The sequence below is a fragment of the Anguilla anguilla genome, chromosome 9 (genome assembly GCF_013347855.1).
Source record: "Anguilla anguilla isolate fAngAng1 chromosome 9, fAngAng1.pri, whole genome shotgun sequence".
Lineage (NCBI taxonomy): Eukaryota > Metazoa > Chordata > Actinopteri > Anguilliformes > Anguillidae > Anguilla > Anguilla anguilla.
The window spans coordinates 25773388-25788994 of NC_049209.1; the positions used below are offsets into that span (position 1 = coordinate 25773388).

At 44.4% G+C, this 15607-nt stretch overlaps 1 protein-coding gene across 4 annotated transcripts; it reads left to right on the plus strand.

The window, feature by feature from the left end:
• The first annotated feature begins 894 nt into the window (after nt 1-894).
• On the plus strand, nt 895-15156 carry dusp14 (dual specificity phosphatase 14). 4 transcript variants are annotated; one of them, XR_004766736.1, is made up of 3 exons: nt 895-1856; nt 3465-3503; nt 3911-4824. XR_004766736.1 is itself a non-coding variant. In XM_035431694.1 (3 exons), exons 2-3 carry the CDS (start codon nt 3482-3484, stop codon nt 13761-13763), a joined length of 810 nt encoding a protein of 269 aa, XP_035287585.1. In that variant the 5' UTR covers nt 992-1856; nt 3465-3481; the 3' UTR covers nt 13764-15156. The 4 variants fall into 4 exon arrangements, 3 of the variants coding, with proteins under 3 accessions (XP_035287585.1, XP_035287587.1, XP_035287586.1); XM_035431694.1 differs by lacking the exon at nt 3911-4824 and adding an exon at nt 12976-15156 and having other exon boundaries at nt 992-1856; XM_035431696.1 differs by lacking the exons at nt 3465-3503; nt 3911-4824 and adding an exon at nt 12976-15156 and having other exon boundaries at nt 996-1856.
• Nucleotides 15157-15607: the final 451 nt, after the last annotated feature.

Sequence of the window (15607 nt, forward strand, 5' to 3'; positions counted from 1 at the left end):
TTTCTTATGTGCATAATCAAACAGGCCGAAAAAGCTACATCAGGAATATAAAAGGGGGAAAAACAAGAAACAGCACTGGGAAAAAATCGATGTTCTTCAGGACAAGAGGCAGGGTGTTCTATAAAGTCTTATCATTTGTCTTGTTTGCTATTGATTTGACAGTACAAGTGCAAGTACATGCCATTTTTAATGAAAAGGGAAGAGAGGCTTTCTGTACACTGAATGAATAAATGAATCCATGGCATTTCTCCTCTATCTCCAGAGCCCTGGAGGTCTGAGAAATTTGCATCACGCTTTGTTAAAAGGGGAGAACCTCCAACCCCCCCTCCCTGCCTCTTTGCCTCTCTGCCCCCCCTCCCCCCTCCCTCTTCTTCACTTCGAGCCCTTATTGCTAGGTAGCGATTAGCACAGAGGTGAGCTCCTTTGCTTCATTGACAACACATTGAGTTTCCTTGGCAACCAGCTCTCTGGCATACTGGAGCTGACAGCTGAGAGAAGATTGGTCAGAGAGAACAGGGTTCACAAGGGTGAGCTGAGTAGCACAGACACACATGAACACACATACACACACACACACACACACACACACACACACGTAGGGCCCAGTTTTCCCTGCTCATTGGTTAGACCAAGGAATCGTGACTAACCAGAGCGGAGGTTCAGAGCCTGCTGCGGCTCTCCCCCTTGTCGACATGCAGCTCCTCACTGACTCACACTCCCTGCCATAAAGAGAAAAATGGTCAAAGCTCCCCTCTGAATGCAGATGAATCACTCCTCACCATAACAACCAAACAAATGCTTTCACGCTGTCGATGGAGGGCTCCCAAAAAACTGGGTTGCGTCTGGTTACCGAGCTGAATAGTCTTCACTGTGGCTTCTCTACTTGAGCCTTAATCAGGTATAACAGTCATGGCGATTGTACAACAGTCACAGGCTTTTGATAAGCAATTGTGGCAAGGGAAGTCGTAAGCTCAGCACTCTCACATTGTGATACGTCATGAAAAGATTGTGTTACTCCGCATTCTCTCAGGAATAAACTGCAGTCGCTTTACGGCAGTGCTGAATCAGTGGTACAGCTACAGTTCAATTGTTGGAGCTTAGGATGAGAGCCAAGTCTGGAGACCTCCTCAATATTCTGATGAGGTGGCATTTTAGAGGGACGGGCAAGGGTTAGGAGTGACTGTGCTTTTCTGAGGAATTCATTCATCATCTAAGCGGGAAAAGGAAAAGGAGGGACTAAGGGACCCTGTCATTCACATGAGGTGGCACTTCAGAGAAGGGGTCTGCAACCCAGGTCTTCGAGAGCCACAGGGTCTGCAGTGTTTTGTTTTCAAGAGAGCAACCAGTCCAGACCCAAGAAACCAGCAGCGCTGAGCTCCGGCGAACACCAGCAGGCCCTGTGGCTCTCCGTGACCTGGGTTCCAGACCCCTGCTGCAGAGGTAAATGTGAAGGTGGGGAGGGACTCTGCTTTCTCAGGGTGTGGTGGGAACTCCATCCATCTGCCAAGGGGGGCGAAGGCAGGAAAGAGAGGGTCTGTGTCACGCTGGAGTAGAAAGGAGAGATTGAAAGAGATGACTGGTGCTTTTGGGCCATGGGTGAGGGGGGGAAGAGGGAGTTTTGGAAGGGCGCCATAGCTGAACAGCTGATATTACCAGCACCAGGCTGGGGCGGGACCCGTGCGGCACACATCTTTGCTCTGAGTGCTGCTCTTGTGTTTCTCACTATTACACATTCCATCATGCCTGCTGCCTTGGCCCGTAGCCGGCTGTTGTTGGAGAAGTTGGAACTGCCCCGGTGAACGCAGGGCCGAGGGGAACGGCCTGCTCTTGATCCCGCTATTGAAACCCCCTGTCCGGTAAGTGTTGTGTGTTGCGTTTCTGTGTTATGTGTCGCTACAACAAACACTCAGACCCTGGTGACAGAGGGCTGGCTTTCTTTCACAGCAATGCCTACCATCTCCGCCATCAGCCACAAAGCACAATCTGCATTTTAGACAGGCTGTGCCAGGTGCATGTACTCCACAACATCTGAAATAGTATTATTATTATTATTATTATTATTATTATGACAATTGCAATGATTATGATTATTAGAAGTACAATAAGGGGGAACCCCTTATATTTCTATATGCAACCCCCTATGAAATGTGTAAAATGCGTGAAAGCTTCCAGATTTAACCATTTTGCTCGACAAGAAAGGAATAAATAGGGTTCCTATGGAGACGTAGAGGAACCTTTTGGAACTCTTTCTCCTGAGAGTTTAGAAATGTCAGTAGTAAAAGAAGGAAACTAGGACTAGTAATGGTAGTAGTATCTGGAACAATATAATAAAATGTGATACCATAAACAATATGCAGAAAAATACAATTACAATAAAAGCATATCCATCTGTCATTACACTCTGATTAATTAAAAATATCTAGATTGTCAAACAGATATTGTTTGACAAAGATTGCATGAACAGATGGGAAATTAGGCTGTCAGAGGAAAACCGTTTGAAGATTTGAATCTTTGGGAGATGATGAAAGGTGTTACGAGACCGTGCAATCATCGGGGTGACAGCAGACAGAGGCCCGTTTTACGAGATGATGGCCGGTCTCACTCCCCTAAAGTGGCCATTTTCATCCCCAGCCGGGGCGTGGGTGTCGCCGGTTTGTTTAGCTCCATGTGTCACTATCAATTTTCTGCCTCTGTTCAAAGGGCTCTATCCATATTAAACTGCATTGTCTCACAGGAGCGGCAGTGACTCATCTGACATTTACGCCTGATGCCATGCTAGCTGTGGTGGCAGGCTCCCTCTCGTTCTTTCTCCCTCACTCTTTCTTTCCCTCTTTTGCTGTTCATCGTGGTCCCTCGCCCTCTCTCTCTCTCCTTCTTCATCCCTTCCGCTGCGGCAACAAGCATTATCATTATCTCTGATCTCTGTCCTCCTCTGACTCTGTCCGTGCCTGTGTGTAGGGTTTGCTGAATTGCACAGGGCAACAGGTGTAAGCTGATACCCTTCCAGCAGTAAGCCTCCAGTTTTAACAGGGAACAGATAGCTTACATTGCTAGAGTTCTTAGATAGAATGCTAGCTTGTCCTTTGTTTTTTGTGCTATTCTTCTTCTGGTTGGTTGAACCACCTCACAGTGCACAGAATGAAAGCAACAGACTTATTCTACTTCAGTTCAAACGTCTTACCGGTCTTATCGAAGGGCACAACGTAAAACTGGAACCATAGCAGCAGAATTGTGGGTAATATAACACCCAGCAACTCCAGGCTTTGAGATGACTGTAAAGATGCTTTACTGAAGGTGATGCTAATGATGAAGATGATGATGACGGCAAGACTAGCTGTATGGGCAAGGCATTTGGCCCTGATTCAGGTGCTGCCACCAGTCCCAGCCGGCTGGCCGCCTTCTGGAATGTCTGTCATCCAGTGATCTCAGCAGATTATGCATGTAATCTTATTTCTCCTTTACAGTGCAGTACGCTAGAGCCATGCAGCCTCCTTCTCCTCTAAGTAGGTGCCACCATATTATGAATTTGCCACCATATTATGAATTAATAGATACATTCATGCTTTAAAGCTGGTGATTTCCTGTGCTCATCTTACAGATTTAATTGTTTTCTATGTATTTAATTATTTATTCATTTTGCAGATACACTTATCCAGGTTTTCTACTTTTGTTGAATAAGGCATAGTGTTTGTTATAGTTGCAAGAGTGAAGGCATTTTTATGTGCAAAAAGCTGAAATGATATTAGACTATGTATAGGCATGCATATGCACCCTTGCCAAATGTTTGCTTGGGTCAGGGCGTCAGGCAAGGTAAGGGAGCGAGAGTAAAGTGTGGGTCTTGCAGTTCTAATAACAGATATAGCGCGACTGTGAAAACTGACCCGAGTAACACTATGTTTTTCCTTTACAGTGGCGTGCTCAGCCTTAAACATAACTGTACACTGACTGTGATATTTCTGCACGGGGAAATGAAGACATTTAACCCAGTGATTCCCCTGGAGGTCTGACAGATAGTTTCCATATTCATTAAAACCCTAAGCCACCTGTGCTCATTTACTTACAGACCTGGAGAAGTCTCATTTTCCCATCAACAGAAAACGCCGTTGGGCGAACAGTTGTAACATTTGAATGGAAAATATAGTAGTAGTGGGTGGTACATGTGGAGCATCATAAACAGGACCTGCTGAAGAGCTTCTTAGTCCAAAGATTACCTGTGCTGATGGATATTTTTCCTTATGTGGTTTACATATTTCTGGCACCTGGAGATTTGTTTGCACATATTACATTCTCTGTTAGGAGCACTATAAAATAGCCCCCATTGCCTTGCTACCTGATCTCTTTTTTCTCTCCGTCAAGCAATATTTTTCTCACTCACAAGACACTAATATCTTCTTTCACACACTTTTAGGTGCAGTATTACCTGTCACTGCACTTTGCTACAAATGGAAAACTAAGAGAAACTGTGCTGTGTGAAAACTTTTACTGAAGAGATTAACAGAAATACATAAGAAGTGTAAATGAAGTACCCAGCTAACATTAAACATCGAGAAGGTTTGGGAAAATCCTGGTTATATTCCTTTTTGTGTGAGATGACATTCTAACAAGAACAGTCCCCTTGCTCATTTTACTTTTCCAAACCAGTTCAGTCAAAGTCATAGAATATCGTTTCGGGCACGTCACATGCAAACTTACTGCCAAATTCCTCTGACAGTTATCATTTAGTTATGAAAAACCAAAATGAAGGATAGCCCACATGCCAAATATGTCTGTAGAATGCTTTGAGGTATAATATTTAAATTACTGATTCGCTTAAGATGTTGACAATTGTTATATAATTAACATAACTGCTACTTACAATTCAAATTCTTTTTGAACTTAATAACTGAATATCAAAACTAAAAAACATTCTAGGTCCAATTCCGCTATGTCCCTTGTGATTTATAATGTTCAAAGGACATGTCCTCCTAAGATCTGGAGGGGACACGAGTCTGTGGTCTTGGTCTCAAAAATTATATATTCTGCCATGCTAAAATCTATACTACAACAAACATTCAGTGATAAAAATTATACATATATTATATAAAATTATATATATATATATATATATTCACACACACACAACACACACACCGCTTGCAGAGTAATTTCAGTGGTTGCTCCATAGTTTGGCCTAGACAGAGAAGAATTGCCAAAACGAAAATAGTTACAATGTTAAAATCCCTGGGATTATGAATCGTACATGGAAATTGCAGCAGAGTAACAAACATGAATCACAGGGGAGGTATGACGGGCGTCCTAAAATAACGGATGGTGTGACAACATTACAAAAGCACGGCCAGCACGGGTTTATGTAGATGAGTGACAGATGCCTTTTTCATGGAGTCAGTGTGGAAGTCAAGACAGCAACTGCGACGCGGGGATGTTACAAACTGAAAGCTACCCTGACAAAATTTTAATGATTGACGATGACAGTATCAGTACAGCCATCATAATTACTTTTGATTTTCAAATATAATCTATTTGCCACAATCCAATCAGCATTCACAAACTGCATTAAACAAAATCAGCATCCATAAACGGTATGGAAGTTAATCTGTTAATTAGGCAGTTATACTACTTGCCTAGCCATACACACGTCTACAAAAAGCACCCGCTGCCCCTGACGCAATTCCTGTGTTAAAAATGCGTAAGGACGCGTCAAGAAACTTCCTCGATAATCGAGCTAAATCCTGTCCACTAACGTCACTCTCGATTCTACGCCAGACGCGGATGCTGATAGGTGAACGTGTTAATTTGTATTCCTGATACATACCAGAAATTATATGGATTTTGAATATGCTTTCTTACCTATAAAGCGCATGTGATAATTTGCTAGCTTTGTGCACCTACAACTGTGTGGGTTGGAACATCACTCCTCCGCTTTAAGAGACACGGCATCTTTTACTCTATTCGATCAAGACGCAGGCAGTGGAGGAATCCTGTCTTTACACCTACGCCCATCTTCGTCACACGCGACCCTCTCGAGCTATTCTGGGCGATTCCCTTGCCTCTCGCGCTCTTGACGTCAAACAGGGCATTCTCTCCGTTTTTATGATCTTAATTAAGTCAGCGTGCTTTTTCTCTCATTGGTGTACGCGTTTAAGATATTCTGTTTAAAATGTTAATTACCTAATGTGAGGAAAACGTACAGACTAGTGGATCAACTGCGAAATTCGTAAGATAACTATGCAAAAATGTGCCCCCAAGATATTGCACTTGACATAACGCCTGTGACGTCTGAAACAATGGGAAACTAGTAACCTGCTACAAAAATACAATGGGAGACCAAGATGGGGCTTACCGTTCTTTTATTAAACATCCAAATTAAAATTTTACATCAGTGTTAAAGGATGTGTACCCGTCAGCCATTATCCTTCGTTCGCAGCCAGATAAATAACAATAAGCACAGCTAATAATAGTGTTTAATATAATTTGCATAACTTGTATGATAGGCTAATATTTGTATTTAGAACCGTTGTATTTAGTCAGTTGTAAGGACTAAACATAGGCTACGAAATACTGTGCAAATCAAGCAGGTTTACAACGTCTGTGTATTCTTCATAAGCATATATTATATTAAGCTGACAATAGGTTTCGCAGACCGGTGATTGAAAAAAAAACGAACCGGCACGTAGCCAATAGCCTACAAGAGCATTTTTTTCTCAGCACGGAGTCAGAAAAAGATGCGTCCGTTGTTCAGGGGGGCGGGGGGCTTTTCAGTGTAGAACGTAGAACTGAGATCTCTCTCTCGTCATACCGGCGCTGCGAATGCTAGATTTTTCTTCTCCGTTTTATAAACCTCTTGTGGTATTTAGAGTTCTGTTCCCGTTCCTAATTATTCTCTGGCGCTTCCAGTCATTTTATCGGATAGATGTTAAATTGTAAATAGACTCAGAAGCCTACGCGGACAGTCGCTGTAGCCTATTCGAAGAGCGTCACATCCAGGAGTTTGGTTTACCTTGTTTTGACTGGGGCGACTCGCTAGCAACGCAATTGACAATACGCCGCAGCTGCTCAGAAGTAGTGGGGTAAGTTATACCTTTCATAAGTCATTTCACCATGTCTTCGTCCGACATACTATAAGAAAGCTATGCTACTGACAAAATGCATGTATTGGTTCCTAGTTTTGTGCACACTTGTAAAGTTTATTAAAATACCTTGCGTCGGCCTGTGTTGTCATTTGAAACACATTGCTCATACCTTAGCTCTGCATTACAGTAGGCTGTGTATCTTTATTGCTGCTAACGTGACCATCTTGAAGACTGTTCGAGGTGAGACATTTTGACGTTTAGGATGTACTTATAGGTTACTGTTGCTGTTATACTGACTGCAAAGAAGACTGAACAAGGAAGCGTCGCGCAATCAAATGTATCAGTTTATTAATTCCAACTTAGCCATGAAACTGATTATTGTTGCTCATGTAGCCTACTTAGGGCAGGATAATTTGCACCTATAAAAATATCACCAGTGCACGGTAATTTACACCCATATTGTCACTCATTGCTAGTGTTTTAACATGTTTCTATTGAGTTAGCATCAGAAGCTCTAAGATTAGATGCGGTTGGCTCAGTAGATGAAGTTCAAAAACATCATAGAAAGCCGAAGATAACCCAGACTGAAGGATGGTCGCGACAAGATTTGCTGCAGAAATAAGTGCATATTGATTCGTGCTCCAAACGCAGTTCTTTCGCTTGCAAGTTAACAAGTCGGATTGATGTGACAACCTGGTGTTTCTGTCATTTTGCAAGTTGTTCTGTTTCCTTTTTAATGTATTAGACCCAGGTTATTACCTTCTGAAACAACAGCGCATGATTACTCCAAATTGACCCTTCTTAGTCCATTTATTTCTTGTTTTTTTTTTTTTTTTTTTTGGGGGGGGGGGGTGTTTGCCTCTGCGCTTCACGCTTCATTTGTTGATCAGTGAATAATATTTGACAAATACGGTATGTTTGTTTTCACTGTTTAACCGCATTACAGAGCACACATGCATTCATTTAAAAAATAAATTACATGTTTTTAATGAGGAATATACAATGTTGTTCGTTTTGAGATTAGCAATAGTTGAGAGAAGGCTATGAGATTAACTGAGCATTTCACATTTTTTTCAACTGTTCGACACTGAAACTACTCAACATGGTAGCTCATAGCCACTGCTACCAATAGGCCAAGCTAATTAACAGGAAGATGCATTCAGGGTTGTGTTTCCGAAGGGCCTATTAGTGTTGAAGGTGTCTCTTGGAGGTACTGCCTCTGTGTGCTTTTCTCTTTCTGTTTAAACAGACATTTGAATAGTTATAATCTGGGTTCCATGTGCAACTGAATTACTTTCTTTAGATTAAGGAATACACTGTTAGTCAATACTACAGTGAAGCTTAAATAAACAAACCTAGAATGTGCAGGGGGTTCTGTTATTTGTGTCGGGCAGTTGAGTATAGTCAAAAGCAGAAATGACATCAAGCAGAAAATGAAACACTTGTAAAAAATTTCACATCAAGCAAAAATGATAAAATATATGAACAAAACATGAATTGGTACTGCTTGTATATTTCCCTTTGGTATATACTGTGTGCACAATAGTCCTTTAATTCAAATTAGTTTTAATTGGTACAATACTTTTGTGTGTAAGCATAGAAAATTCTCATTCATTGCTCAATATTGACTCCCAGATGTCAGCAACAACATGTTCCATTTTGAGGGGTGGGGGGTGTCAGAATTCTGGTTCGCAACACCTTTTAGGTGTAAGTTAACCTGTGGGTGTGTGAAGGAGTGCTGGTGGTGGGGCAAGGGTGGTGTGATTTTGCACGAACCGGTGCTATAACAGTGGATCATATTTGTCTTGCTCGTTCCGGTGACGTCAAACAAGACAAAATATTGGCTGTCAGGTTTGAGGCCGGTGCGAAGCTGTGAGGGAGGGGGCCGGTGTGTGTGTAGGGGATTAGCGGTGTTAAGCATGGCTATGGAAACCCACGGTGCCCACAATACGCCAGGTTTCCAGAGTAACTGTGTTTTCCTGTTCTCCTGGGATGATGCTTCCGAGTGCTTGTCTCATACCCTGCTCAACAGACACATTTTTATTATCGTTAGCCCTTGCGTTACTCGTAACACTTGCTATAGCGTATCACCAGGTGTCTCATTGAAAGGAAATATTCTGAAACGTTGAATTTGGGCAAAAAATTTGACAGAGTAATGTTTACTTTATCTAATTATAACCACTTCATATCCTTTGGTCTGGACGGGTATCATTTTTTTTTGGCCGTTGAAGCGCATTGGTGTTTTTGCACAGGGTATTGAGCACAGGAACCTGACTCCTGTCCTAAAGTGTCATTCGGATATGCCCTCAGCTCTCCTCTGTCTGGATCACACTTCTTTCTCTCAGCTGAGACAGGGAATAACAGCTGTGCAGATGAAGGGATTGCTCTACTGTCACACTTCCCTCAGAGCCCTGAAATAGCGCACCAGATTTCTCTCTCTCTATCTATCAAAAACACACACACACATACACACACACTCACACACACTTGGATGGCCGCAGCAGTGTGTTCTTTTATGAGACATGTTTCCACACCACAGAATCTCTGGCTTTTCATTAAATCATGGTTTTTAAATTCTGCCTTCATCAGACATCTCACTGTCATCACAATTGTTGGGGTAATTTGTTTCCCTGACAACCTTGGCAAAAGTTTGCGCCGGCACCGTAACCAATAAAGACAACGCGCAGAGAAATATGCAGCTGTAGACTGCAATATCTCGCCTGGCACAGAAACGCATTAACCGAGTGATTGCGAATGATTTACATTGGGATTCTTGGGTTAATGCATTCCCGGCTTGTTCAGGCTTAAAAACTCTCATCCCATTGGCCTGCTGTACACCTCAGGTGTCTGCAGGCATGCACATAATAACTGCTGTCTGCCAACAACTGAGGAGAAATACACTAACCAGGAATTCAGATACAGCTGTGCCTCGGCTTGTCCCTCGGCCCCGCTCTGTGTGTGAGTGGAGTGGCGCGGTGTTAGCAGCAGGTGTGTGAGGGACTCCAGAGGCCCAGAGGAAGGCAGGACCGAGCAGGTAATGAGGGAGCGCCAGGCTTTGAGGACCGGGAGCCAGGCTTCAGCCCTGGAGAAAAATTGTGGTGTCTCAGATTTGCATACATGCATGCATGCACATTCCTGCACAAGGGCATGCATGCATACATGCACTCAGGTATCTGCATACATGCACACATGCATACATTCATACCCACAGAAACATTTCTGCATGCATGTGCAGACTTGAACACGTATAATTAGATTGATGGGTTTACATTACATCACAATCATTTTGCAGATGATCTTATCCAGAGCTATTTGGAGAACATCAGTTTTAGTCTCAATAATATAAAGAATTGAAGTGATGCCACCTAGAAGGCCCATTTATAATTAATAAATGTAAAGTTGAACAAAGAACAATTAGTATTGTAAACAAAAGTAAATACCACTTCACAACAAACCTCTCTTTTTCCCCAAAAAAATCACAAAAGAAAGAGGATATAATTAAAGTGGGTCAGGGGAGCCATGGTGCAGTCAGCAGAGTGGGATCTTCAGAATGCTTTGGAAGATGAGTAGGCTTTTTTCTCTCCTGACCAGAGTGGAAAGCTCATTTCACCACTGGGGGGCCAGAACAGACTGCAGGCAAGCAGGCGGGAAGGAGCCAGGTGCTTAGATGTTGCAGAACGGAGAGGTCTGGCTGGTGTGTAGGGTCTGATGATCTTTTGGAAATATAGCAGAGCAGACCCTTCAGCTACTCGATAGGCAGGCTCCAAGATTTGATTTTGACTCGAGCCGATATTGGTAGCCAGGGGGGAAGGCGTGCGGTATGACTGAGCTTGGCGAGACCATAGATCAGACGAGCAGCAGTGCTCTGGATGATGTAGGCAAATGTATGATGGTGAAGGCAGGGAGACCAGAGAGGAAGGGGTCGCAGTGGTCTCTAGACAGGAAATGACCAATGCCTGGTCTGAGCTAGGTATGGTGTTGACGAGAAAGGGGCGGATTCTCTGTATGTTGTTTAGGAAGAATCTACTCTTGACTGCTGTGATATTCTGACAGAGGGACATTTTGCTGTAAAATACCACTCTGAGATTTCTAGCTGATGAAGAGGTCAGCACTGGGGTGTAGTTCAGGGTGAGGAAAATGTCAAGCAGGGGGAGGACTTAACAGAACCAAGAAACACAGTGTAGAGGAGAGGAGCAGGAGGGTGTAGAGGAGAGGACCAAGGACTGAGCCCTGAAGGACACCTGTAGAGAGGTCACAAAACTGCCCCACCCAAGGAACCTGGAAGGAGCGACTATCAAAGTAGGAAGTGAATCAGTTGAGCTGTGCCACAGATCCCAAGGTAATCTGGGATGATAGCAGGAAATGGTGGGAAACTGTGTCAAATAGCTGAGGAGGATCAGAATGATGGAGAGAGAACATGTATTTTTTATGAGTGATGCTCCTTGCTGACTGCTTGGAGGGGCATCTGTTGAGTGGTCAGTCTTGAAGCCAGGCTGGCGAGTATCCAGGCGGTCATTTTGACCCGTGGCCACCTGTAGAGACGGAGGCGTGGCTGTCCTTCTGGCCGCTAAGCCTCGGCTCGTGGGAGGAGTGGGCGTGTCCCAGCAGGGCTCTGGCAGGGATGGCTGCGAGCGCGGCGTGGGCCCACAGATACCAGCTGAGCGCAGACCGACACCCGCGGAGACAAAACGGCTGCAAGCAGCTATTCCGCTCTCCCCTCCCGTCCCTCTGATCTCATTCGCTGGGTGTGCGTGTGTGAATACGCATGTCGCTGTGTTCTCCACCGCGTGCGTGCGTGCGTCCATTTATGGACGTGGGTAGGTAGGTGTGTATGATCAAATATAGGCCACAAAGCACTCTACTATGTATGATATTTGATACATATTAAAACCGTGACGTGTACGCGCTTCAGCACTCAGTGCGAGTGGCATGAGCGTTAACTCTATGAATGTAAAACACCATAGTCTAAGCTCTGGCTTTTCAAAATTGTGAATTGTGCTAGAGGGGCAGCAGTGCCCGCATCTGTTTGCTTTGATTGAACAGCATGCTTTGTGCATTCTGCAAAGCAGTATGCACTGGTATCATTCAGTATCAGTCGGAGCTGTTTATTGCCAAGTTAGCTCAAGCATCAGAATGTATTTATCTTGCCTGTCTCCAGAATGGGTGTATTGTTAAATCCCGGTCGGTTTATTTGTGCATTCATTCGGTCGAATTGTAAAGAAGCCGCTCTACCTCTCTGACCAGGTCCCAGATGACTGAACTGTATTTACTTCATCGTTCCAGCGATGCCACACGGACCCCCGAGCAGAATTTTATTAGTGCTTCTAAGCCTCCGAACAAACACGGCTCCCATCTGGCCGAACAGCAGCCGCGTCTGTGTGCCAGCGTCCACATCGATACTGACCGGGCCAGGGGAGCGAACGCTCGCCCAGTACCACAGCTGCCGGACACATTCCTTCCATTTTCGCGTGTGTCTGCAAGCCAACTGCGCTACACTAGGAAATTCTGGAAGGGTCCACTGGTCAGAACCATTTTAAGTAGAAATGCATTGCATTCTTCTGCCCTTTAGACTTGCCGCCGTGAGTTAATAGCCGATCTGATCATAGGCCCTGGTGGTAGTTCTTGTCATGCGGTAACAGTAGAAGGACCAACAATAACCAGAATTCCTATTAGTGTGGAAGCGCTGCTCCATGAGCTTTTTGAGTGCCTGCTTGAGAAATGCAGTATGTTTGTGAGGTTACGTAAATCCTTAAATGCCTCAACAGTGAGTCTGTCTTTTTATATTTCCACTGTGAAGTTACTCTCAGCAAATATACCCAGACGATGAACTCTGTAACCAGACTATGACTATGAAAATTGCTTTTTTGATGGTTGAGAGAACCATGTGCGTCTGCTTTTGTTCCAGGTAATTCTGCGTGGGCCCGCCCCCACCGTTCATCTGCCATCCTGCCGCTGGTCTATGGCTGTAGCGTGCTGAGGAAGCAAACCCCCGTCCCAGCCGCCCATCGCCCCCATCTATCTGCCCCGCTCCTTCCCTTCGTCCCGATGGGCTCCCACAGCCAGGGGTTCTTCCACCATCACCATCATCACCACCACCATCACCGCAGCTCGGTCGTGCCCAGCGGCATGCCCCGGCTGGTGCCCGAGTCCGGCGGGGGCGTGCTGGGCGGCATTGCCCAGATCACGCCCTCCCTCTTCCTCAGCCGCGGCAACGTGGCGTCCAACCGGAGCCTCCTGCTGTCCAAGGGCATCACCTGCGTGGTCAACGCCACCATCGAACTGCCCAACTTCAACTGGCCGCACGTGGAGTACGTCAAGGTGCCGCTGGCGGACATGCCGCACTCGCCCATCTCGCTCTACTTCGACAGCGTGGCCGACAAGATCCACAGCGTGGGGCGGGGCAAGCGCGGGGCCGTGCTGGTGCACTGCGCCGCCGGGGTCAGCCGCTCCGCCACCCTCTGCCTGGCCTACCTGATGAAGTACCACCGCGTCTCCCTGGCCGAGGCCCACGCCTGGGTCAAGGCCCGGCGGCCCGTCATCAGGCCCAACGCCGGCTTCTGGCGCCAGCTCATCGAGTACGAGAGGAAGCTCTTTGGCAGGAACTCCGTCAAAATGGTGCAAACGCCCTACGGGGTCGTTCCGGACGTGTACGAGAGGGACCGGCGGAACCTGGTTCCCCTCTGGGGCATGTAGGGCAGCGGGTAGAGAGAGAGAGAGAGAGGGAGAGAAAAAAAAGAGGGGTGGGGGGTGGGCAAACGGAAAGGGAGGGGGGAAACGAGCCTGCTTGGGTCAGAGTCGGCGAGCGTCTGTCCGTCTGTCTGGGGTTCTTGCGAGTGACGGATGGGCTGAGTGATGGACGATGGATTACCTGGCGTTGACAGCGGTGAAGCAGGGTCGTATTACAGGAGAGGAACGGCACCGGGATCATTCGGTCCTCAGGAACATTCAAAAAAATGTGTGTGCGTGTCTGTGTGTGTGTGTGTGTGTGTGTGTGTGTGTCTGTGTGTGTGTCTATCTGTGCGTGTGGAGCACTAGAGGCTCAGGCGACACTCATGACGAAGTGACACAGACGCCTTCCCTACTTTAGTTTCCTGTGATGGTGATGTTGCGCAGTCTTTATTGTGGAAGGGAAGAAGTGGGTCATCTTGTCACGGTTATTTCAAAGAATTCCGGTAGCACCCAGGACAATAAATACCATAGAGACACATTTAGACAGTCAATGCTTTTCGGAGTAACGTAATAGAGAAGTTGATGCGTAAAAGTTTGGCTTAAAAAATGTTAAAAACTATGTAAGTGTGTGTCTAAATCTAAAATCTTATTAATTATGATAAAAAACCTTTTTCTCCCCAGTCTCATTCAATGAAGAAATATATAGAGCATTGACAGTGCCGATTCATCCAGTGACATTTATTTCTACCATCTGTCTACAAGTCTCCAGCCTGCTTCAGCCAACTGTTGAACTCAGCCAGCTATCTTTTTGGAAGGAAACTGAGTTTTTCCTTTTAATTTCCAAAATAATCACTACTGACTAATACATTTGCAGGCTTTTCGTACATTTTAATTTCACTGAACGGCATACTGCTATGGTTGGTAGAGAATCAGGGGTTGTGAAAGGACATTTTGAAACTGAGCGTAGATATAGTTTTCTAACAGAATGACTAAGTAGAAACATAGAAATGTATAAAGAAAGCTTTCCATCTTTGTAATTTCTTTCATTATTAGTAGTAATCATTTTCTAATTATTATTCTAATTAGCATTTGGTATAATACTTTTCTTCCTGCAAACTGAATTTCGTTTTTTCTTTGCTTATTAGCATGTTCACATTATGAATCAATGCAGCATTAACTCACAAGTTGTATGACACTGTGTAATTCACTCTACAGAACAGGATTTTGGGTATCTTGGGAACTGTTCAATGTTGCAGTGATATTACTCATTTACTCTAGCACTTAGCTGAAAGGGTTTTCATTTTATTTTTTTATTTTTTTCCTGGCAAGGATAAAAGCACATACTGAATGAAAGTACATTTTATTTTAAGGCACCTGAATTCAGAGATGTGAAATTAAAAAGATACGTATATTAAAATTGTTGTGTGTGAGTGAGGTCTGTCAGTTGTACAAGTTCATTACAGAAGCTCACATTTTAACAGACTATCAGTCATCAGTGGTTACAGTCTGAAAAGTCTGACATTCTGCCGCTATAAAGTTTTGTGGCTCACTTTGGAAATAACCTTATATATAAAATTCTGAAAGTCTGATGACCTACCAAATGAATCATAAGTTTGTTCTTCATATAGACAGATGTGTTATTTTCAATGGAAGAGAACTGTATTTTCCTAAAATTTCTTCATATTTTCCTCTGATATTTTAATGTTAAGGGGAGGCTGTGATCCTAAGCCTAGCTGGCATTGTAAAGTAATTTTGTGTCAAGAGATAGTGTCAGTTTTTTTTTGAGAATGACAAATTAAACATTTGTGAAATGACACATACAATCTAGGCAGCCAAGCATAAAAAATGAAACACCATTTTTTCTGTCT

Bases quoted from the DNA above. Each gene is read 5' to 3' on its own strand.
- dusp14 (XM_035431694.1), top strand. From the start codon at position 3,482: ATGCAGCCTCCTTCTCCTCTAA. The intron at 3,504-12,975 runs GTAGGTGCCACC...CTTTTGTTCCAG, and splicing joins GCAGCCTCCTTCTCCTCTAA to GTAATTCTGCGTGGGCCCGC.